The following is a 23,505-nucleotide window of genomic DNA, read 5'->3' on the forward strand; positions in this document are numbered from 1 at the left end:
GATGATTGGACCATGACAGGGGGACAACAGTTGGTGAGCCCCCTCCCAGATCATCAAACCACTGTCCAGATAGAAAGACTAGGTCGAGAGTGTGACCCCCCTCATGAGTCAGACCCTGAATTATTTGGGTCAGGTCCATGGCCGTCATGGAGGCCATGAACTCCCAAGCTAACTCTGACGATCCCCCCAGGGAAGGAAGGTTAAAGTCGCCCAAAACTATAAGTTTGGGAAACTCAACCACCAACCCTGAAAGGGCGTCGAGAAGCCCGGGCAGGGCCGTTGCTACACTGCTGGGCGCCAGGTATGTCAGCAACAAGCCCAACTGAGCCCCAGGGCCACACCTCAGGAGGAGAGACTCACTCCCGCCCATCTGTACAACAGTGGTTTCCCGCGGACATAAGGTCTCCCGTATAACCACCGCCACACCCCCGCCCGTACCCTGAGACCACGGCCGGTGAAGCACACAGAAACCTGGACGGCAAAGCTCAGTCAGAGGGACACCTCCCTCTGAGCCCAACCAGGTTTCAGTAATGCATGCCAGATCCGCGCGTTCCTCCTCGATCAAGTCATAGTCGAGGGGAGCTTTGTTCGCAATGGATCTGGCATGGTAAGTGCCATCTACTGAACATTTTATATACATTTTCTTTATAAGTAGCTACCCTTGTTATTTTGTAGTTTCTTTTCCATAGGTTATGCCATTTTCCTAGCTCTACATTGTGCCCAAAGTTTTTTTTAATAATAATAATAATAATAAATAATAAATAAAATAATAATAATAATAATAATAATAATAATAATAATAATAATAATAATAATAATAATAATAATAATAATAATAAAGTTGGAAGGGACCTTGGAGGTTATTTAGTGGAATCCCCTGCTCAGGCAGGAAACCCTATGCCTGTGCATTTAATTTTTCTTGCTTAAATGTAGAACCTTACTTTTTTCACCATTGAATTTTGCCCAAGTTATCATTGTTTCTTTAACTTGCCCTGTTCTTCCAATTCTTGTTTAGTTTGTAATTTCCCATTTTCTGGAGGCATTGTAGGAATCAGTTTAACTTTTCTAAGACAAAGTTTTCTAAGTAATACTTACTAGTTACTTAGATTTCAAGTGAAAAAGAGTATCTCCAATTAAACCAGCAAATGTCTACCAGGAGTTTTTAGAAAACTTTGTGTGTTAAATTAGTAATATACCATTTAGGAGAAGGGATGGAGTTGAGAAATTCTTAGTAGACCTGTACAGAATAATTCCACTGATATGATATGTTATGTTCATTATGTTATTGCATAATGAAGCCCATTCTCTGAAAAACATTTTTAAAAAGCATGTTATTACATTTAAGCCCATCATTCTTTATCTGAATATCTGGGCCTCAAGATTTCAGTTTGCTTAGAATGTATGCATAAAAGAACCAGTGGTGCAGAAATAAGTAGGAATTAATGAGCAGCAATGGGCAACGAGATTCTTTGCTTTGCTTAATGTTGTAGTTTTGCAAGTATTTTGTTCTCTTGCTGCTTTGTACTTTTATGCATTTGGTATTTTCTTTTTGAATTGTTAAGTTGGCTTGAATGCTATTTCCAGAAAAACAACATGGAAATGACTGGGGACTTTAAATGACAGCTATTTCTCCTCCCACGAGGGCATAAAAAAATGAAAGCAAAAGAAAGAATGCCAAAGGTCTGTATCAGATAAATTTACATCCATAAAATTATAGTAACTAAAATGGATTTGGGAATGCAAAGTATTAGGTATATTCCTTTGAAATCCTGGGTTATATTTGCTGCTTTATTTGTAGAAGCTCTCCTTCACTTGAACTCTAGGTAACTAGTAATGACAAACCAGTTTCCTGAATGTACTTGCCATTGAAAGTAACCTGCAGTGTTGTGGGAGTTTCTTTTTAAAGAACAGGAGCTCATCAAATCAGTTTTTAGAACCACCCCCAAAGGAGATTTCCAAAGATATCCCAAAGACATATGTAGACTCAGATACATACACAAATGCCCAATTATACTTGTAAAAGCTATTGGGTGGAATAGTCAAAACTTTCCTGCAAACAGGAGTCTCTATTGTCACTGAGAGAGTTTTCCTGATTTCCCCGCTCTTCCATACTCATGCGTTTCAAGCTGGAGATCCCATAAAATAGTAAGAGATCTTGGGTCAAAAAGATTTAATAGCTAATGTTAACTCCTTCCCTCCTTCCTTTTTCTAGCAGCAAAAAGAAAAAAAAGAAAAAAAGTCAAATCTAGCTGGAAGTACATTATTTATTAAAATTACTGTCAATTGCCAAGAATTCTCTGTGCTTTATCATAAAACTATATATATTAAAACAATTAAAAACCAGCAGTTCAAAACTTTGTTTTATTGATTTTATGGCCTTATCAAAAAGGGACGGGAGAGGTTAACCCTTCACTACAGCAGACACCAGAGACTAAAGAAAAAGCTGCATTCTCATTCACTCTCAGGGCAACTGTAGGCAATTCTCCTCATACAATCTCAGTGATTGTGGGATGGGGGTTATATAGGAAGATATTCTTTTTAAGAAGCCCAGACCCAAGTCTTATATGGGCTTAGAGCAGCATTTTGTATTCCTTATAAGTGTATATAAGAGCAACTAACTATTAGGAAGCAATGCCCTCTGCAGTCTACCATAGATGCAAAAAATGAATGTCTGCAAAATGGGGCCTTCTGCTCCCAACTCTTACAGAATCCAGAAAGATATCTTGGTAAATGGTACTGAAAGCAGCTGAGGGTCAGGAAGAAACAGCATGGTTACCTAAATATCATCTATTAGGATCAACAAGGAAATTTCCCAAACCCATAGCCCACTCTGAAGTGAGTCCATAGGATACGTTTCCTCCACGATTGCCTTCAACTGAGCTGTCAGTACCTTATTGGTTGATCTAACCCAGGCGTCTTCAAACATAGCCCTTTTGTGACTTGTGGCTGAGGATGTTGTGATTCAGGGTCAGCCTGTGGGTTCGGCAGTTGGGTCAGACGAATCAGAGGAGGAGGGGGGTGTTGAAGACCTTGCTGAGGGGGTTGAAGATCTTGCTGATGATAGCCCTCAGGCAGGCCCCTCCCACTTGGTCACCATGGAGACCCAGCTGTGTGAGCCTGACAGTGTGGATGAAGATGACCCACAGCTGGCCCTGTTCAAGGACGCCTGACGCAGGAGGCAGTCAAGTAGGAGTAAACAGAGGAAGGCTGTGGGGCTTCTCGGAAGGAGGCAGAGAGAGGCCACGCCCTGAACTCTTTATAAAGGGAATGTTTGGGGAGGGCTGGTTTGCTGAAAGCAACCGCTCAGATAGTGTTTCAAAGCTCCTGAATCTTGGTTCGAGTCTTGTTTGTTTTTTGTAGTAATAAATTTGGCAGATGTCATTCCAGCCTCTTGCCGTTTATAAAGGGGTTGCCTTTTCTGCAGGGCCAGTAGCAGGCTGGTACAGAACAGAGGAATTCTGGCAGTTGAAGTCCACAAGTCATAAAAGGGCCAAGTTTGAAGACCCCTGATCTAACCTTGTAAGATTGGAGACAACTGCCCATCTCCAAAGATCCAATAGAGCTTTTTAAAGAAAAGATCTAATTTTTGTCTCCTTTAAATAAGTCATCATTTCATTTTCCCTTTGGAAAGCATTTATTATACTTACTAAGGTAACTCTAAAATTGTACAGCTAAAACCTACAAGCAAAGTTGGGCAAGGATCCAGATGATAAATGATAAAATGTTCTTATTGGACATCACAGACTGAAATTGATATAGGCTAATTATGTGAGAGATGTTATCAGACAACTTGACAATTGACTCTACACCACAACAGTGGCATCCAGATTGGACTGAACATGAGAAAATGTTATTATAAGCCTCTGAAAACCACATAATTGAAGAGGATTCTGTAATTGAAGCAAGCAGGAATAAAAGCCATAGTCTTTCCTGTGAAATATAGTAACATATTTTAAGCTTGTGAATGCAATGCATGCAATAAAAAAGCTACCGGGGAAGCTACTTGTTACATGTGGAACATGTAGTTTTCCAACAAGCATCCAGTACTTCTTGATCTGTAATTCACCTACAGATGACCTGACTCCTTCATCAGAACAAAAACTGAAAACAAAGAGGTAATCTGCATCATGTGTTGATCTATGACCGTTTTGAAATAGTTTCAGTTATTATATCTGAAAATAATAATCTGTTTGTACCATTCCAGACAACTACACTGTGTGGATATTAAAATTCACCCAGCACCTTGACTTCAGCTCCAAGACCACATCTGTTGGGTCAGCCATAGTGTTTACAATGGCAAACTATTTCTGAAATCTTGCCAAGAATATTGTAGGGCAGGGGTCTTCAAACTTGGCCCTTTTATGACTTGTGGAGTTCAACTCCCAGAATTCCTCAGCCAGGCATGCTGGCTGAGGAATTCTGGGAGTTGAAGTCCACAAGTCATAAAAGGGCCTAGTTTGAAGACCCATTGTAGGCACTTGTTCATGCAGTTGCCAGAAATCAAGACTGACTCAAAGGCATTAAAAAAGAAGCAGCTGATACACTAGAATTATTTCCCATTGGTCTTATCCCAACACTGAGATACTTGTTATGAATCAGTTCTTTCCCAGATACCTTGGTAAGGAAAATATTTTGGCTCATAGTGATATTATCTTCTCATTTATACCTTTGGCACACTCTGCTACAGAGTACCTGATTATGCAAAGCTTGGATATAATTCCCTGTATTTGGTCTTTGCTCATCTTTATCCACTATCACACCATGAATGTGTTCTGCATCCATTAGTGGCAAAGCAGGTGAATCCATTTTTAAAAAAAAAAATCTGCTCAAACATCTTCACTAAATAAAAGTTAATTTTTCATTAGAATTGCAAACAATAATTTAAATTATGATTATGTAAGAATCCCATGAAAGTATAGATATACCCAGCCCTTGCTTTAATATTCTTTGGAGAGGATATCAATCAGTCATTAGAAAAATTGAAAATTTGTTATCATTTTTCACTTGCCAAAAAAGGCAAATTAATCAATTATCTTGATACTTAAAAGCCCTGGAGTTAAGCACTTCACTCTTCCCCTTCCCTAAACAAGTGAATAAATATCCACTGTCAATTTCTGAGCACAGTGCTCTGTTTTATATATTATCTGAGTTACTAAACTATGGAAAGCTAGACGTTCTCTATGACTGAAATGAAAGAATATTGATTTAAATAAAAGTTTGGGCAGAATTTTGTTTATTCATACTTTGTCTGAAGTTGTGAAAATGTTCTAAATAACAAAATTAGGAAGAAAAACATAAATTTGATTGCAGAACTGAATAACTTTTCAGTTTTAAAATAAGGAGCATAATTCACACCTCAGAGTTGTTAAAAAAAATCTGCAATTCAAACATAAACTGCAAAAATTAATGATCTAAGGAGCATTTTTGGAACATTTAGGGGGCTATTTTACTAGCACTTGTTCATTCCCCAGCCCCAAGCACCAAGACTATTAATAATTGCAGGGTAGGCATGTTTTATGATCATCTTGTATCTGATACCCATCTTGTCCAGCTATTAAAATACAGAAGCATTGCAAGGTCTGCTGTTTATGTCTCTGGAGCATATGAGGCATTCTTAATTCTATTTTCTCTGGCTAAGTACTGAATAATATTACTGAAACTGTAGAGAATGGTCCAAAAGTACCTGAACAGTTGTAGTAGAGAAAAACAAGATTTCTCCCATCCAAAAGGAAGATACACATACAATAAATGCAGGCATACTAGAGAGAGGGAGAGGGGGAGAGAGAGGGAGAGCACGTTGTCTTGGGAGAACAAATCTGTTGTACAAGGTGAAGAGCCAACCAACTTTTCTCCTGTTTGGGACTGTATTGGTTATATTTTTGCTGTGGAAATCAACAATGGTATCGCTAGAGAGGAGGTCATTTTTTTTCTTTTTGGTAAGATTGGAGGGAATGTAACTCAGAATAGCAGTGTTCCTATATCTCAGGGGTTTCCATAAAGAAGAGGGAATCGAGCTATTCTCCAAAGCACCTGAAGGTAGGACAAGAAGCTACGGATGGAAACTAATCAAGGAGAGAAGTAACCTAGAACTAAGGAGAAACTTCCTGACAGTTAGAACAATTAATCAGTGGAACAACCTGCCTCCAGAATTTGTGAATGCTCCAACACTGGAAATATTTAAGAAGAGACTGGACAGCCATTTGTCAGAAATGGTATAGGGTTTCCTGCCTGAGCAGGGGGTTGGACTAGATGACCGCCAAGGTCCCTTACAACTTTATTATTATAAAAATTAAGAATGTGGAGCCGATTAGGGCATTATATCAAAAGCAAACTGCCCGAATCATAGTTAACAATAGTCTGACGGCAGTATGTAATATTGAGAAGGGTACAAGGCAAGGATGTCCGTTATCGCCCTTGTTATTTGTATTAACTTTAGAGATATTATTGAACAAGATTCGGAATTCGGAAAAAATTAAGGGGATACAAGTAGGAGATCAGGACTATAGATTGAGAGCATTTGCAGATGATCTGGTTGTTACAGTGACCCAGCCAGAGAACTCTGTTGTGGACCTGATAGAGATAATAACACAATATGGGAAGGTTTCTGGATTTAAAGTAAACATACAGAAAACTAAAATTTTGGCTAGAAACATGACAGTTTCACAGAAGGCCTTCTTGGAAGGATTAACTGGATTTGAGATTGTTAAAAGGGTTAAATATTTGGGGGTAATTTTGTCGCCCTCGAATACAAAGCTATATAAAAATAATTATGAAAAATTGTGGGGGAAAATTCAAAAAGAATTGGAGAGTTGGCAAAAATTACAATTGACTTTGTTGGGACGGATTGCAGCAGTGAAAATGAATGTCCTGCCCAAATTTTTATTTTTATTTCAAATGATACCGATTCTTAAGAAAGACTCTAATTTGGAGGAATGGCAGCGTGGTATCAATAAATTTGTGTGGGCAGGGAAAAAGCCACGAGTTAAACTTAAGATTATGCAGGATATTCGTGAGAGAGGTGGCCTTAAATTGCCTAATTTTAAATTATATTATGAAGCTGCTGCATTAGTAGGAATAAGTGATTGGATCAATTTGACGCAATCGAGGTTATTAAATCTTGAGGGCCATGATTTGTTGTTTGGCTGGCATGCATATTTGTTGTATGATAAGAAGGTAGGTACTGTGTTTAGGACGCATATTTTAAGACAGGCATTGCTGAGAGTTTGGAAGAAGTATAGACATAAGCTAAGTTGTAAGATACCATTGTGGGCAATTCCAAAACACGCAATAGAAAATATACATGCTGGTTTCAAACACGATGAGACTACCTACAAGGAAATTTTAAGTTTGGAAAGGAATGTTTGGTGCTTGAAATCATATAGCTTCTTGCGAGAAGAGAAGGTTGTTCAAACATGGTTTCAATATACTCAGTTACGGGCCAGGTGGAAAGAAGACCAGAAAATTGGATTTGCAACGATTGATGAAAATCTGATAAAGCAAATTAGAAATCAGGGACCTGCACATATTAAACGGATATATATTGCATTGATAGAGATTGATTCAGAAACAGAGCTTGTTAAGGACTGTATGATAAAATGGGCCCAAAATATCCAGGAAGTTATTACAATGGACATGTGGGAGAAGATCTGGGTGAGGAATGTGAAATTTACTCAAGCTCAAAATTTAAGAGAGAATTTTTATAAGATGTTTTATAGATGGCATTTAGATCCTAAAAAGCTTGCAAGTATGTATCCGAATTATCAGCCTAAGTGTTGGAGGTGCGGGGTTGAAGATGCAACATATTTTCACATATGGTGGACATGTAAAAAGGTTAAGGCCTTTTGGATTAAAATTTGGTGGAATATACAGAAGATCTTTAAAAGGAGGATAAAGTTTTGTCCGCAATTTTTTTTGTTGGGAATAATTGTTGATGCTACAGTGGTGGACTCCAAGTTGATGCTGAATTTAGTCACGGCAGCAAGACTTTTGATAGGACAATATTGGAAGAAAGAGGAGCTGCCGACTATAGAAGAATGGACTTTAAAGGTTTCCGACCTGGCAGAGATGGCGAAGATATCGGCTTATTTGAAAGATCACTCGCAAGAACGTTATATTATGGAATGGAGAAAGTGGATTGAGTTTATCCAGAATAAGTATAGGGTTAAGAAGTTTTATCTAGCATTCGAATAAGTCTTCTTTCGTGTTTTCTTTTCTTTTCCTATTTTTTTTTTATATATATTTAATAATGTTAAGTTTTGTTTGTTCTTATATAAGTTAGAGAGTGATGGTTTTTAGAATTTATGGTTGTTAGTATATGGTTGCTTATGATTGCTTTTATATATATATACCTTGTATTTAGCTCTGGGAAGTCCGGGGGGGGGGGAGGGGGGTGGGGGGGAGGGAGGGGAGGGAAGAGGGAGGGGGGAAGGGGGGAGGTAAGGGGGGAGGGAAGAGGTAGGGGGGAGGTAGGGAGGGGAGGGTGGAGGGGGATGGGGGTCTTTAATGGAAAATTGTATTGTAAAACTTTTCAATAAAAAAAAAAAAAAAATTAAGAATGTGGGTATTTTTTCTATCAAAATTTTGCTATCACATTTTAGGAATGTGACCTGGGTCCCACAAAAATGGTTCTCCTGGACACATACAGCCACGAGTTGAAATCCCTATATGAATGTTTTAGAAAGCAATGGTCACAATTTTGAGGGTATGTAAGTAACAAAAAAGGGACGCGGTGGCTCAGTGGGTTAGGACACTGAGCTTGTCGATTAGAAGGCCGGCAGTTTGGTGGGTCGAATCCTGAGTGCCGCGTAACAGAGTGAGTGCCTGTTACTCGTCCCAGCTTCTGCCAACCTAGCAGTTCAAAAGCACGTAAAAATGCAAGTAGAAAAATAGGGACCACTACGGTGGGAAGGTAACAGCGTTCTGTGCGCCTTTGGCATCTAGTCATGACAACCACATGACCATGGAGACATCCTCAGACAAGCGCTGGCTCTTTGGCTTTGAAACAAAGATAAGCACCGGCCCCTAGAGTTGGAAATGACTAGCACACATGTGCGGGGGAACTTTTACCTTTAAGTAACAAAAAATGGCATTAGCCTTGTGAAGTTTGCTTGTTTAAGTGACGGCCAAAAGGAATCTTGTTCCCCACCTCTGGCTGAGACCAAGGGGAACATGTCTGGGAAGTTCAAGCTAAACAAAAGTACATGGTCCAACTAAGCCCAGGAAGGGGATGTGACAGCATTTTAAACATTTCAAAGCTAATTATATGCTCATTTTCTGTGGATGGACCACACATCATAAAAAAAAGAATCATCAATGCCAATATGAAGACCACTGAATGGATGTCAATTTTAGCATGTAGTTAACTTTCTAGAACAGGACCAGAAAAACAGAGACACAGTACAATGGAACTGAATATTCCAGAAGTGGTTATGGATGGCTAACTGAAACCCTGCACTTTAAAACTTGCTGTTTGTCAAGTTAGGAAATCTATAACCTTACAAATGGATTTAGACAGTCAAGATATCTGCCAAGCCAATATGGTGTGTGATAAGGATACTAGGAACTGGGGGGGGAGGTTGAATTTATTCTTTTGTTAATGCAGCCAAGTGCAATGTTGCATCTAGAGATAGAAATACACACATACACATATACACACATAGTTCATTTGAAAGACTCAGAGAATGAGAAAAGTATCTGAATTTGCTTAAAAAATATTGTTTTGAACATTACGCATATTAGGGTATAAATTTATTACATAGACTTACTTGAACTTTCAATAACATTATTACACATATAGTTTAAAAGAAGTGCATGGACAATTATACAGGAAATCTTTTAATTTTTTCAAATATCTCCAATAACGTTCCACTGCAGATTGTAAAAGAACTCTCTCTCTCTCTCCTTAGTCACCCTTGAATGAGTGACCTTCTATATTTTTGGCCAACAACATTTTTATGGGTGATGATGTTTTGTTTTGTTTTTAAATCCAAGTTACAAACTTCTCTATGGCTACATTTTCCAGCTACAAAGACTAAGCACAGCAGAACCATGAAGTGTCAAGTTATAATGAGATAAAATGTAAGATGAGAAACCTGTCCTGTCCCATCTAGTTTCTAGTTTCTGCATATTGGAATTGCAACTTTCAGACTTCCTATCTGGAATCAGTACTGAAGAATGCCAAACTGAACAAGACTGACTTAGGTGGCACAAACTATGGATGTTCCAGATGTTCAAAAATTATCTCCAGGAAGAATTTTCACCAATGTGAGTTGTACTAAAAATCACCAAGGCTGGAATGGATGTGTGTTGAAAAGAAGCTAGGACGGTGGAACAAATTCATACCCCACAAAATGCTGAGATGGCAATCAGTTGAAATTGGTTTAAAATATTAGGCACATTCATGGAACACATCCCTATTAATTCAACTTCAGGAAGGGACTCCAACTGGCTTCTGCCCCCTCACAGTGAAAGGTATTAATCTATATCTCTATTTGAGCACATACCCTCCATGTTTTTTTTACTGCTTTTCATCTTGAACACTATTTTTTTAAAAATGTGAACAATATACCTAATAAATTACAATGCTCTCTTGTTTACCATCACCGTTATTTTTTTTTTAAAAAAATGCTTTATATTATGTCCCTCATAGGGATTCCTTGGGAAAGCATAAACATGAGATATAAAAGTAGAACCTAATATAAATGTACAATTATACAATTAATCCCACCCATCAAATATAACAAGCGACAGTACAGGCAGCTGTTCTGTTGTTTTTCCAACCTTATGGAATGTTGGAAAGATATTACATCCTTAGGCTTAGTACCTGGTCTGCCTGTTTTTCAGTCTGTCAGCAGAATAATGCTCCAAACCTGAACAAAATGGGACCAGAGAGGGGCTGGAGAAACTGGCAACAGAAATTCAAGGCTAAAAATAGATCAAATCAGCCTGAGGAAAAACGATCGAGGAAAAAAATCCCCCAAGTCATCCCCAAGCAGTTTTTGGGTAGCAGCTCAGTTGCTGCTATACCTTCCATTCTAAGCCAGGTGATATGAGCCAGAACACTGACAGCTCACCCTGTGCTTTCTAGAACATTCACATATAAATCGACACAGTGCAATGTGTTAATTTTGTTACCTAGAAGAAAACGCAGATATATCCTATGGCCATGCTAATAAAGAGGTCTAGGGGATTCCAGAAGCTGCGTTCTGCACACTTTCCCTACTTTGTTAATACCGATTTCTAGACTGTATAGAAATAAACTTGATTTTTGAGGGGTTGAAGTGGGAATGGATGGAAAACTGTAATTCATTTTCTATAAGCTGATTCATTACACAAATATTAATTTCTAGTAAACATGGAGGGCCCTAGGTCTGGAAGACTGTTGCCTGTATATAGCAGCTGCAGGTACATCAGGAGGGTTGTGATGGTCCCAGATTCCCAACTCAGATGCACACAGTTTATTCTGTTACACATGTTCTTTCACTCTTTTCAAAAAGCAATTTATTCCCATACCAAAAAGGTATCACATGAAAATGCAGTTCCAGACAATTTTCAAGGAAATACATGTATATTTCCAATGTCATCCAAGTGTCAAGTCAACTCCATTTAAATGACTTCCCAGGTAGCAACTTTCCTCATGGTGGCACAGGAAACATTTACCGATACCTGCAGATGCTTCCCTTCTTCAATAGAAAAATGTGTAAAAGAATGCAGTTTTCAAATTCAATCCAGCCTCACAGGTTTTATGTCTTTCACGCCACATTTCTGCTGATCTTCTGGCTCCAAATTAATGTGTGGGTTGCCATTCATTAACTCCTCTCCTATGGTGTGACTTTTTGTTTTGCAGCACCGGCAAAGTCTCCTAGAATTTTCTACTAAGCTGATGCAGAGATTAATAATCAGGGCTAACCAGGCCATCCCAAAGAGGATCCAGAGAGATACCACGTTCTTATACCAGTCTGGGTAAGTACGCTTAGGGTTCATGCCTGCAAGGAAGAAAAGTGTCAAACTCTTAACAGAGGTGGAAAGAAATATAGTGCACAATTTCAAAGATTCTTGGATAACAAGAAAACTAAAGCTGTTTTTAAGGTACAGAAAACTTGAGAGTGGATGGACCACCACTTAGGTCAGCAACCAAGAGAAAGAACATGCTGTCTTAGGAGTACAAAATAAACCCCAAGACAACTGCAGCTGAGACGTATTTCTCTGTGGGTTCAAATGTTTATACACACTAGTATCAAAACAATTAACAGACTTCCCAAGGTAGAGCAGACTTGAACATCAAAATCATGAAACTGATTTTATTACAAGGTTACAGATAATCTTGCAACTCTGAATGTGCCTTCCCTTCCCTGCCTTTATTCTAAAGAGAACCTGGGAGGGTCCCTTCCATTCCTGCTTTGGACTCATACATGTCTGTGGCTGTTTGTTCCCCTTCTCTTCCTCAAAGTTATTTCTACAACCCGTTTACACATTAAAATGGATGGTTATATTTCAGGCTTTCCTGATCTTCACAGGGGATCCAATATATCCTCATATGCTCTACATATAAAACATGCATTCTCTCTTTTTCTCCTAATGCCCTCTCTGTCTGTGTAGGGAAGTTGGCAACCATGACCAGGGATACATTCTTACTTATTAATAGCCATCTAAAGAGATTGAGAGTTGGGCAGCATACATTATTATTAATTTTTTAAATATAATATAATATTATAATAATATAATAATATAATATAATAATATAATAATATAATAATATAATATAATATAATATAATATAATATAATATAATATAATATAATATAATATAATAATATAATATAATATAATAATATAATAATATAATTTATATTTAAATACAATATTGACTGTATTTACATTTTACATTGTCATCATGTGGTTTATTTGATTCTGGCTTAGCATGCAGTAAATCTAGCTATTGTGCTTTACAAAACAGAGTTTATGATATAGAACAGGCAATCAGTGCCATTCGTAGCTTAATGACAAGTCATGGTTAGTAGCATAATGGTTTAGTACAGAAACAAGATTGAAATAATTTAAAGATTTAAATAACAACCATTTAAATAACTTGGAGAAAGTAAGGAACACCACTGAGGTGAAGGTTAAAATAAGCTCTTGATGACATTATCAGGGCTTTTTTTCTCATAGAACGCTCAGAATGGAGTTCCGGCACCTTTTTTGGATGGAACCTTGTAGCGTAGGCAAGGTGGGTTGTATGACGTGTGAGTTCCGGCACCTTTTTCTTTTACAAAAAAGCACTGGACATTATCATTGCAGATCAATCCTGTTCTAGCCTACATAATTCCAATTTAAGATTGTTTTCCTTCTGCACAGTTGTAAAAATGAAACTAAAAGTTGAAAGTGCTTTTTAGAGGAATCTGATAAATGAGATTTTCATGCAGTGCTTACCAAGGTTTACTTGTCTCATGAGTATGCAACTATATATAGTAGCTTTCATTGTTCAATTGTTATACTGGAATAAAAATGGCTACCCACCAAGTCCACATTCTAGAATTTTATGCATATCTTCCAACTTAAACACCCATTAAACCAAGCTGCTTTGCTATCAACATAAATGCATCCCAAATTGAATCAATGTAAAACACCTCACATACCAGAATTCTTTATTTATTTATTTATTTATTTCCTGCTGCATGAAGAAGTTGCTTGTTTTCCCACAACTGACCAGAACATTAAGAATTTCCCTCAAAAAGGAAGGGTACCTCCACCAAATAATTTAACTAGAAAAGTTAAACGAAAAACTTTATCTCCAAAGTGAACTGTGTAAACAAGCACATAAAGGATCTTTTGCTCTCAAGAATTTCACATTCAAGAAGGACATACCTTTGTTTGCACTTCAGCCTTAAAATAGAATGAACTATGATTTTATTTACTGAACTTAAACTTGAGAAGGCATGCTTTTGTTCATATTTTCCTTTGAATTACTAGGGAAATTGTAAATCTACCTGCTACTCCACCCCTCAAACAAATACAGTTTTAATAGGCATAGAATACTTACCAATGACATAATCTCCAAAGCCTATTGTACTTAAAGTTATGAAGGAATAGTAGAATCCTTCTTCATAAGTCCAGCCTTCGATGGCAGTAAACAACAAAGGTGGTAACAAAAGAAATAATAAAAGACCAGCAACCAGGGCACAGGTCCGGGTCAAGACAACTGCTCCCCGCTAGCAACCAATAAAGAAACAGATAATATAGGTTAAATCAGACAAGAAGCAGGATATAGATTACAACTTGCATTAAAGAAGATACTGGAAGAATGTGCTTTGAATGAATCTGCAACACAGGTATGTATCCTATTAAATTTCTGAGGAGGGCAGGAGATAAATCTGCCTTCTGCAGATAGAGAAGAATTATTCAGGACAGATTCATTCTTCTTTGAACACCCAGTAGAGTGCTGAAATTTTCTTTCTTCCAGGGAAAACTTTCCTGAACAGATTTGGGAGACATTTGGAAGAGAAAAGCTCATTGCATGAGAATCCTTGCATAATTCTTGTGTTTAGCCCATTCAAATGGGCCAAAGAACATTTTGATTCAAGTTCAACGTGTACCTTCAGAACTTACTGATCTTTTTTTGATGCAACATTCCAATTTCCTAAATGATGACTTAGTTCAGCTAAAATGGAGGTCTGAATTAAATACTGACAGTTTTATCCTGGGAGGTCAGTTTTACTAGGCTTGTAAAATCAGTTTCAAATGATGGCCCAAACAAGAAAATAATTCATGTTGGTTTATTCATGCAAATACTAGATTTTGATTTGAACCTGCTGAGTAAACCAACATTAGTCAATAGATTTCAGCTTCACACATTGTGAAAGAACAGGAATCCATGAGAAAGAGGGAAAGAAGGGGAAGATGCAAATTGCTCCAACCTTCATTCCTTGCTTTATATATTATTTAGACTTGTTAGGCTATTCTGGATCTTGGCTTTAGATTTGGTATGGACTCAAGACTCAATCAGGTTAGCAGAGTATCTAATGTTTAGTTTATCTAGGGCTGCCTACCTGGACAAAAAGTTGCAAAAAATTTGAACTTTCTGGGTCTGAGCATCTTTCTGCTAAAAACAGCAGAGCGTTTGGAAAGGCCCTTGAATGATTCTTCTAAAACCTAGCATGTGAAGATGTTAACATACATCCTCCCAATTATGCCATGTTTTCTTGCCCCAGAACCTTATGCCAGCAGAGCAACCTTTTCCCTGTGTTTCCATGATTGATGGGACTATTGGGGTTACTTGTGGAGAAGGGCTGGTGATGATTGATGGGACTATTGGGGTTACTTGTGGAGAAGGGCTGGTGATAGGCTGTCTGGGTTTAAAGAAGCCCTTTGAGGTCTCCAATTTTTCTAGGTTTGGACCTAGTCATCCTTTGATTCAGAAATCTCAACTTTATGAACAAGAAGCGGAATATTTTTCTCTTCAAAGTTATCCAGAGAAAATAAATGCTACTTAAGCTAAGCTTAAGAAGATGATTAATAAGATATGGCCATGAAAATGTATGGAAAGAAAATTCTCACAAATGAGACACCACCACCAGTTTTAGAGCAGAAATGTTTAAAATTTTCTAGCTTCCACTGGTATTAGCAGCCACATTTTGCATTAAAAATAGATATGTGCAAATGGTTCATTTCTTTCTCCATCAAGGTAAGAAGATCCTTCTAGAATTTTTCTAAGCCCACAAATGTCTACATTTGTAAGTTGGAAAGGAAAAAAAATCCTTGACCAAAGCATGCTTTCCATTAATTTAATACATTTGCAATAAGCATTTCTAAATGTTAAAGTTCTAATCTAGATTATGATTCATACCAACTAGAAGTAGTCATTGGTACAGACAAAAAGCTTGAAATTGGACTATTATCTGCTATTTCTCTGTGGAAGTTGATGTGGATGCAGTAGTCAGGCCTAAGCAAGGCCTAGACTTGCACAATTTTTCAAGAATAGTAAGATGCTATTTTACCATTGCTATATTGGGGGAAGGAACAGGAGTGTGTACATGCGTCATATTTTCTGAATACTTGGATCTAGAGATAGCGATAGATAACCTGAGGAATGTGAGGCTTGTGCAGACATAATGTAAGAACAAAACATAGAAGTGGGAAGGCAAATGGTGACGAACCAACTTTTTCCTGACAGAAAACCAAAAACTGAAAGCAAAACCTCCTCTTTAACACTGACGTATCTGTCAGTGAGATTATAGTTAAATGCCTATAATACATTTTGGTGTGGCCTCTTTTTTGCCCCACTAAATATCTTTTTCTCTTAAGATGGGGCATTTCTGCATGAAATCTACAAGTTATGTTTTGCTTAATGGTTAATAGAACTCCAAAATGTTCTAAAGTATCTGGAAAGAAAAATCTTTCCCCATCTCTGCTCCACTCTGCTAGCTAGTGAAACATGAGTTAAAGGATATTTTTGCCCTCCTGCCCTTGTTAAGAACTCCCTAGAGGCATGCAACTAGCTATTGTGGAAACAGTCTACCAAGTCTCCTCTTATTCTTATTCTTCATCTCAAAACATTCTCCCTAGGCTTAAAACACTTTTTTTAAAGTGTGCACTTATGCTTATTCATCTCCCTTACACAGAGTTTGTTATGATCTTCCTGCTGTTTAAGATTGCAGAGCCAGCAATTCCCTGGGGCTTGCTAGTTCCATAAACCTAAACAAATGCATATAGAGAGATAAGTATGCCTAATTTAATTCAATAGAAAAGTATTTCAAGTAAACACAATGAACATGAAGACAAGTTAAACATGAAGACAAGTAAAGATTTACATCTCAAGTTTGAAGGTTTTATTAAGGGGAACAACACAACAGAATATGGTGATCTAGACAGCTTTTGTTGCTACACCATAGCTCTGGCTACAACAAATTTAAATTAAAACAGTTAGGACAATGGCATTTTCATTGACATTCTTGCTTTTTAAGAAAATGGCATGAATAATGCTGGCCAAAGTGACCAGAATTACTTGCTTGTGAAATGGGTGGCTTAGATTAAATAAACAAATAAGTAAGAACACCTAAATCTCTTACCTGCCACTGGAACTTCACATCTAGATAGAAGGCACATAAATGCACCCCAGAGAGCATCAGCTGTCCTATCCTATTCAAAAGAATAAGGTTTAAGGGAATCCCGAAGAGGGCAAAGAAGATACATAACACTTGCGAAGCTACTGTATTGGGGCTCAAGTTGCCATAGCCTGAAAGAAGAAGAATAAAGTTGGTCATTGGTAAAACAGAAATTAACACGATAATGTAGCTATAATCTATGTCAATGATATTTGGCAAAAATATTATCTGCAGGCTTTGCAGAAAGACTTTGTAGAATTTCGGCTTTATAAAATTATTGTCCAACATTTAAGACGTAAGAAGAATGAGGAGCCAAACAGTAAAAAATAAATAAAAAGCCAAACAGTAAAAGCCAAGATATCGGAAGTTTCTCAAACATGAAAAAAAGAGTAGATATGAGGAAGAAATATTCTAATATTAGGATTACAGAAATGAGATGAAATATGCTTTGCATTAGTGAATGTAAGTAGAAGTACCACATTACTCCTATTACCAACTCTATTTAAACAAACACAGTGAACAGCAATTAATGATGTCTAAATACTATGTAGATGATAGATAGATAGATAGATAGATAGATAGATAGATAGATAGATAGATAGACAGACAGATAGATATAGATAGATAAGCAGGCAGGCAGGCAGATTATTCAACCTATTCTCCTAAGCACCATAAGGCAGGACAAAAAGCAATGGATGGAAACTAATCAAAGAGAAAAGCAACCTAGAACAAAGGAGAAATTTCTTAACAGTGAGAACAATTAACCAGTGGAACAACCTGCCTCTAGAAGTTGTGAATGCTTCAACACAAGAGACTGGATAACCATTTGTCTGAATTATTATTAATTATTATTATTATTTATTAAATAAATAAATAAATAAATATGGAAGGGCTTTACTTTTTGTAGATTCATATTGTATTTCAGAGGGCCACCAGAACTATCCAACATCAGGTACTCCCAAGAAAAGTTGATTGTGAATCCATCCTTAGCTGTATAGAAGGAATTTACAAGCTCTCCCCACTTTTTTGCCATTCTTGGAAAAAAACAAAATTCCAATGGCCTCAGATTGACATCCCAAGGCTTTAGGAGTGGAATCTAAATATACAGAAAATATTTATGGTGCTCATTCAATAAGCGGTGGTGATAAATTCAAAGAACCTGGCCCTTGCAAGCAAGTTAACATCTGTACTAGAATAAGTGTTTCATTTCACTGATACAGACTACAGGTGACACAACTGAACACTTTGATAAAATTGCTATTCAATAATTTAATACTCTTCGCCGAGAGATACTAAATAAATATCGGCAAAAGTTCCAAAACAGCGATTTCAAAGTGCTGCACTTTAATAAGATAGGAATACAATTTTATTTAGCCTAATTTTTAAGACCCTTTTGCATAAATAATACCAAATTAGATTACTAGTTTTGTTTAAGTGTAGGCCATTGCTGTATTCTCCGCCGTACTCTTAAAACTGGAGATAAATGGAAGGGAAAAGATATTTAAGATTTTTAGTGTCTTGTTTGAAAGAAAATCAGAGTAGCACAATTAACCAGTGGAACAACCTGCCTCCAGAAGTGGTGAATGCTCCAACACTGGAAGTTTTTAAGAAGAGACTGGCCAGCCATTTGTCTGAAATGGTATAGGGTTTCCTGCCTGAGCAGGGGGTTGGACTAGATGACCTCCAAGGTCCCTTCCAACTCTGTTATTTTGTTACTAAGCAACATCTATTTACAGTTATTGATGGAATTTGTGGCTGTGAAATTTTCTTTACAACTTGATCCTAGTAGGAGAGAATTCATACAGGCAAGGATCACTGAGCCTTATCCACCTAATACTAAACCATAGTTTAGGGTAACATGGGATCATAACTTCTATTAGTATAAATCTCACTCAAATCAGTTCCCACTGAGTTTCTAGTCTTCTTCAAGCTGGTTTCCTGCAGTTACGTTGAAATGTAAATCTTCCGCACCCATCCTTCTGGCCTTCCAAAAGAGCCTGAAGACCTGGCTCTGCCAGCTGACCTGAGGCCCCAATGGGGGAATGGCATCTTGGAGGTGGTTAATGGATTAGTCAGACCCTGCCTCTTCCCCATGTGCAGTTTTCTACCTCCCTCTCCATCTTGGTTAATTGAAATTTTAACTGATTTTTAATTGCGTGGTTCTTATTTAATGATTTATATGGTATATTAATTATATGAATGTAAGCTTTCTTGAGTCGCCTCAGTGAGATGGGTGGCACATAAGTTTAATCATAATAAATAAAATAAATAGGTTTCCACAGACTCTGTACTCTAGTGTAAATTGATATTAAACTTGATAGATGTAGCTTACTGAAAATCATTGTAGTTTGCCCTCAACTACCAGGATCTTTTTTTCCCTAAAGGTCTCCATGTAAATGGTACATTATAAGTAATCCACTCAGAACAGAGACTGAAGATAAAGCAAAGGCCCAGAAACTACAATATGCAATATAATCCTAATTATTACTGACAATCTAAACCACTTGGCTTAATGCATGCTATTTATTCTTGTCAGTTCTGAAAATGATTACAACAGGAACAGGCACTTATGAATTGGTAAGGCAGTATTTGCCAGCTGTGCATAAAATCATTGAAGGGATCTCCATTAAAAAAAACTAGATTTCCTTTTATTAACCAAACTCACAGGATTATGTTTCAAAAATCTTTGGTAGTGTTTCTGCTTTAGAAACCTGAGTAGCCAAACTCTTTGAAATCCAAATTAGGTCTATTCTTGAAAGACATGTACGTCTTTCAGAAAAACAGAAATATTGCTATAGAAAGAAGCGATAGTAGAGGATTGAAAAAGAAATAAAAACAATGTTTTGTTATATGTACTGATTTGAGAGTGGTTTCAGATTAAAATAAAGCTTTCATTAGAGGTTATTTTATAAAATAGTGAGGTAAAAAAGAAGAGGCAACAAAAAAACAAGCTATTTTGGATAAGATAGAGAGAAAAGAATGGAAATAAGACTTCTTTAATCAGAGAAAAGAATCCTAGAGATGCCTTATTTTAGAATACTAGTTTTCATGATTAAATCCTTCTCTATACCACAAACTCCATCTGGAAGGGGAAAAGTTGTGCCAGGTTGTAGCCTAGCCTCATCCAAGTTGCTAGATTCACTTGTATCGTGAAGCAACACAGTCTAAACAAGATTTTACTACCAATTTCCGCCTGTGGCCCAATAACATTTAGTTCCATTTTTAACATCCTGAAAGAATTTTAAATGAAGCTCTCTAGAAGAGTGAAATTGAGAAGGTCTGTACTACTACACCACAAGTATGATTTTCTTTGATCAGTTTCGTTTATATTGGCATGCACTTTTGTTAGCAAAAGGGGTGAGGATAGCAAGCTCTGTACTAAAAGCACAATTATGACATCAAACCACAAGGCACAAATAGAAACTGTTCTAAAATTGGATTAGGTGGGGGAAGGATATGATGTACTTAGCAAAGCAGTTTTAAAAGCAGTCTAAGGGTGCAAAAAGAAGATACACAGAGGATCCCATAGCTCAGACCAATATAATCAACCTATTCTCTAAAGCATTTGAAGGCAGGACAAGAAGCAATGGGTGGAAATTAATCAAGGAGAGAATCAACCTAGAACTAAGGAGAAATTTCCTAACAGTTAGAACAATTAGTCAGTGGAACAACTTGCCTCCAGAAGTTTTTAGTGCTGCAACACTGGAGGTTTTTAAGAAGAGATTGGACAACCATTTGTCTGAAATGAAAGAGGGTCACCTGCCTGAGCAAGTAGGTTGGACTGTAAGACCTCCAAGGTCCCTTCCAACTATGTTATTCTGTTATAATCCAATGACACTTCAACCACAACTACTACTACTACTACTACTACTACTACTACTACTACTAATAATAATAATAATAATAATAATAATAATAATGTTGGAAGGGACCTTGGAGGTCATCTAGTCCAACCCCCTGCTCAGGCAGGAAACCCTATACCATTTCAGACAAATGGCTGGCCAGTCTCTTCTTAAAAACTTCCAGTGTTGGAGCATTCACCACTTCTGGAGGCAGGTTGTTCCACTGGTTAATTGTTCTACTCTGATTTTCTTTCAAACAAGAGATTAGAATGACACTAAAAATCTTAAATATCTTTTCCCTTCCATTTATCTCCAGTTTTAAGAGTAAGGTGGAGAATAGAGCAATGGCCTACACTTAAACAAAACTAGTAATCTAATTTGGTATTATTTATGCAAAAGGGTCTTAAAAATTAGGCTAAATAAAATTGTATTCCTATCTTATTAAAGTGCAGCACTTTGAAATCGCTGTTTTGGAACTTTTGCCGATATTTATTTAGTATCTCTCGGCGAAGAGTATTAAATTATTGAATAGCAATTTTATCAAAGTGTTCAGTTGGGTCACCTGTAGTCTGTATCAGTGAAATGAAACACTTATTCTAGTACAGATGTTAACTTGCTTGCAAGGGCCAGGTTCTTTGAATTTATCACCACCGCTTATTGAATGAGCACCATAAATATTTTCTGTATATTTAGATTCCACTCCTAAAGCCTTGGGATGTCAATCTGAGGCCACTGGAATTTTGTTTTTTCCCAAGAATGGCAAAAAAGTGGGGAGAGCTTGTAAATTCCTTCTATACAGCTAAGGATGGATTCACAATCAACTTTTCTTGGGAGTACCTGATGTTGGATAGTTCTGATGGCCCTCTGAAATACAATATGAATCTACAAGAAGTAAAGCCCTTCCATATTATTATTATTATTATTATTATTATTATTATTATTATTATTATTATTATTATTATTATTAAATACTTCCTTTCATCATTGTTTTCTCAGTTCTATTTTAGGGGTAAAAACAAGCAAACAAATGGAAAGGCAAGAAGAATTGTATTTTCCTTTCTGTTCTGCCACCAGAAACTGTATATTATTTTACAGTAGACAATTGTTCCATTTTTGGACTTTCTCTAATACTAGCTAAAATGTAATTGTCACAGTCTGCTCTATTTCAAATATTTCTCCTTTGTGATCAGTTAGTTGCCTTTGTTATCAAGAGTGACCCAAGTTTCATTCTGCAAGACTGGCTGCAGTGGCGTAGCGTGGGTTGTCAGCACCCGGGGCAAGGCAACCGGAAGCGGAAATAGAGGGGCGGGCGGGCGGTGACATCACGGCACTGCTGAAAAGACGCGCCCCGCAGCGGCGTAGACTTTCCAAGAAGAGTCGCGCGCATGCGGGATGCTTCTGGGTCCCTCTCAAGGGCGGCTGGGCGGGGCTCCGACCTGCAAGAGCCGCTGCATTCAAGCTCGCACGTGAGTCCCGCTAAATAAAGCCACGCATGCGCACGAAGCTAGGCCGGCCGGCCAGCGGGCCCGTCTTCGCTCGGCCAAACCTGCCAGGGCGCCTGCGGGGCGCTTGCGGTTGGCCTGAGCCTGGGTGGAGAGTTGGCCGCTTCTATTTATTTTCTTCAGTTTATGTGGCCGCCCATCTCACCTGCCGGACTCATTTCGCTTTGCAAGAAAGAGCAGCTCGAGAGCGGAGCCAAGCCAACTCTGTGCAGCCCTTGGGGCTCCCTGAGCAGCTCAGTGCGAGTGCGCCCCCCCAGATGTTGCGCCCGGTGCGGCCGGCCCCCCCTGCACCCCCCACATTACGCCACTGACTGGCTGGGTTATGGTCATGGAATGAGAAGCTTGTGGGATGATGAACTTGTGAATTCAGATATATAGGGAACAAAACAAAATCTAAACAAAAGAACTAAAAAGTGTTCTTTAGGGATGCACTAAAAAGGGATGCAAAAAATTATCTTTATAGTCAATTGCATAAACCCTCGTTACACAACTGAGTAACTGAAAACTGTTCCAATTTGATCAATGAAGTATTCAATATAGTATTTTGGATGCCTTGTTTTTACAGCCTATTCTTCCATAAAGTTAACACACGGTGACGGCTGATTCTGAAAGAATAAAGTGTTTATTTGGTAAAACTGGATCTACAAGTGATTTGCAAGACAAATAGAAGCCCACTATTTTATGAGTTGGTACTTTTGCTTCTTATATATTACTTTAGTGAATGCACACACCATGAAAAAAGAGGCTATGATTATCCATTAGGACTGCAAAATAAATCAGCAAATGTTTGAACATGTTCAAATATGGCAGAGAACAGAGCATACTGATGAACCATTTTTTAAAAACTAAGCCAAGTCCCAAACTAGATTCACATATACTAAACCATGATTTAACAAAAGTTTATCAGATATACTATAATTGACTGAGTCTGCACAACAGACTAACATAATTTTAAGCTATCTTCCAAGGAGCACCAACATTTCTTAAACAGCCTGAAGATATTCTGCAATCACCTTCAGAGTCACTGTAGGTTTTACTATCTTCTGCAGAAGGTGTGTCAAA

The 23,505-nt window shown here is 37.6% G+C and overlaps 1 protein-coding gene across 1 annotated transcript in view; it reads right to left on the reverse strand.

Moving 5' to 3' along the window:
• Positions 1-11,721: 11,721 nt before the first annotated feature.
• Positions 11,722-23,505, reverse strand: part of KCNK17 (potassium two pore domain channel subfamily K member 17) — a gene marked incomplete at both ends in the record, with an annotated part of 28,316 nt that continues 16,532 nt past the window's right edge. Inside the window, 3 exons of the mRNA XM_083349346.1 lie at positions 11,722-11,984; positions 14,039-14,207; positions 17,064-17,230. Coding sequence (XP_083205472.1) covers positions 11,722-11,984; positions 14,039-14,207; positions 17,064-17,230 — 599 coding nt within the window. The remainder of the gene's footprint in view (positions 11,985-14,038; positions 14,208-17,063; positions 17,231-23,505) is intronic.

This window comes from Vipera ursinii (genome assembly GCF_947247035.1).
Source record: "Vipera ursinii genome assembly, chromosome: 1".
Taxonomy (NCBI): Eukaryota; Metazoa; Chordata; class Lepidosauria; order Squamata; family Viperidae; genus Vipera; species Vipera ursinii.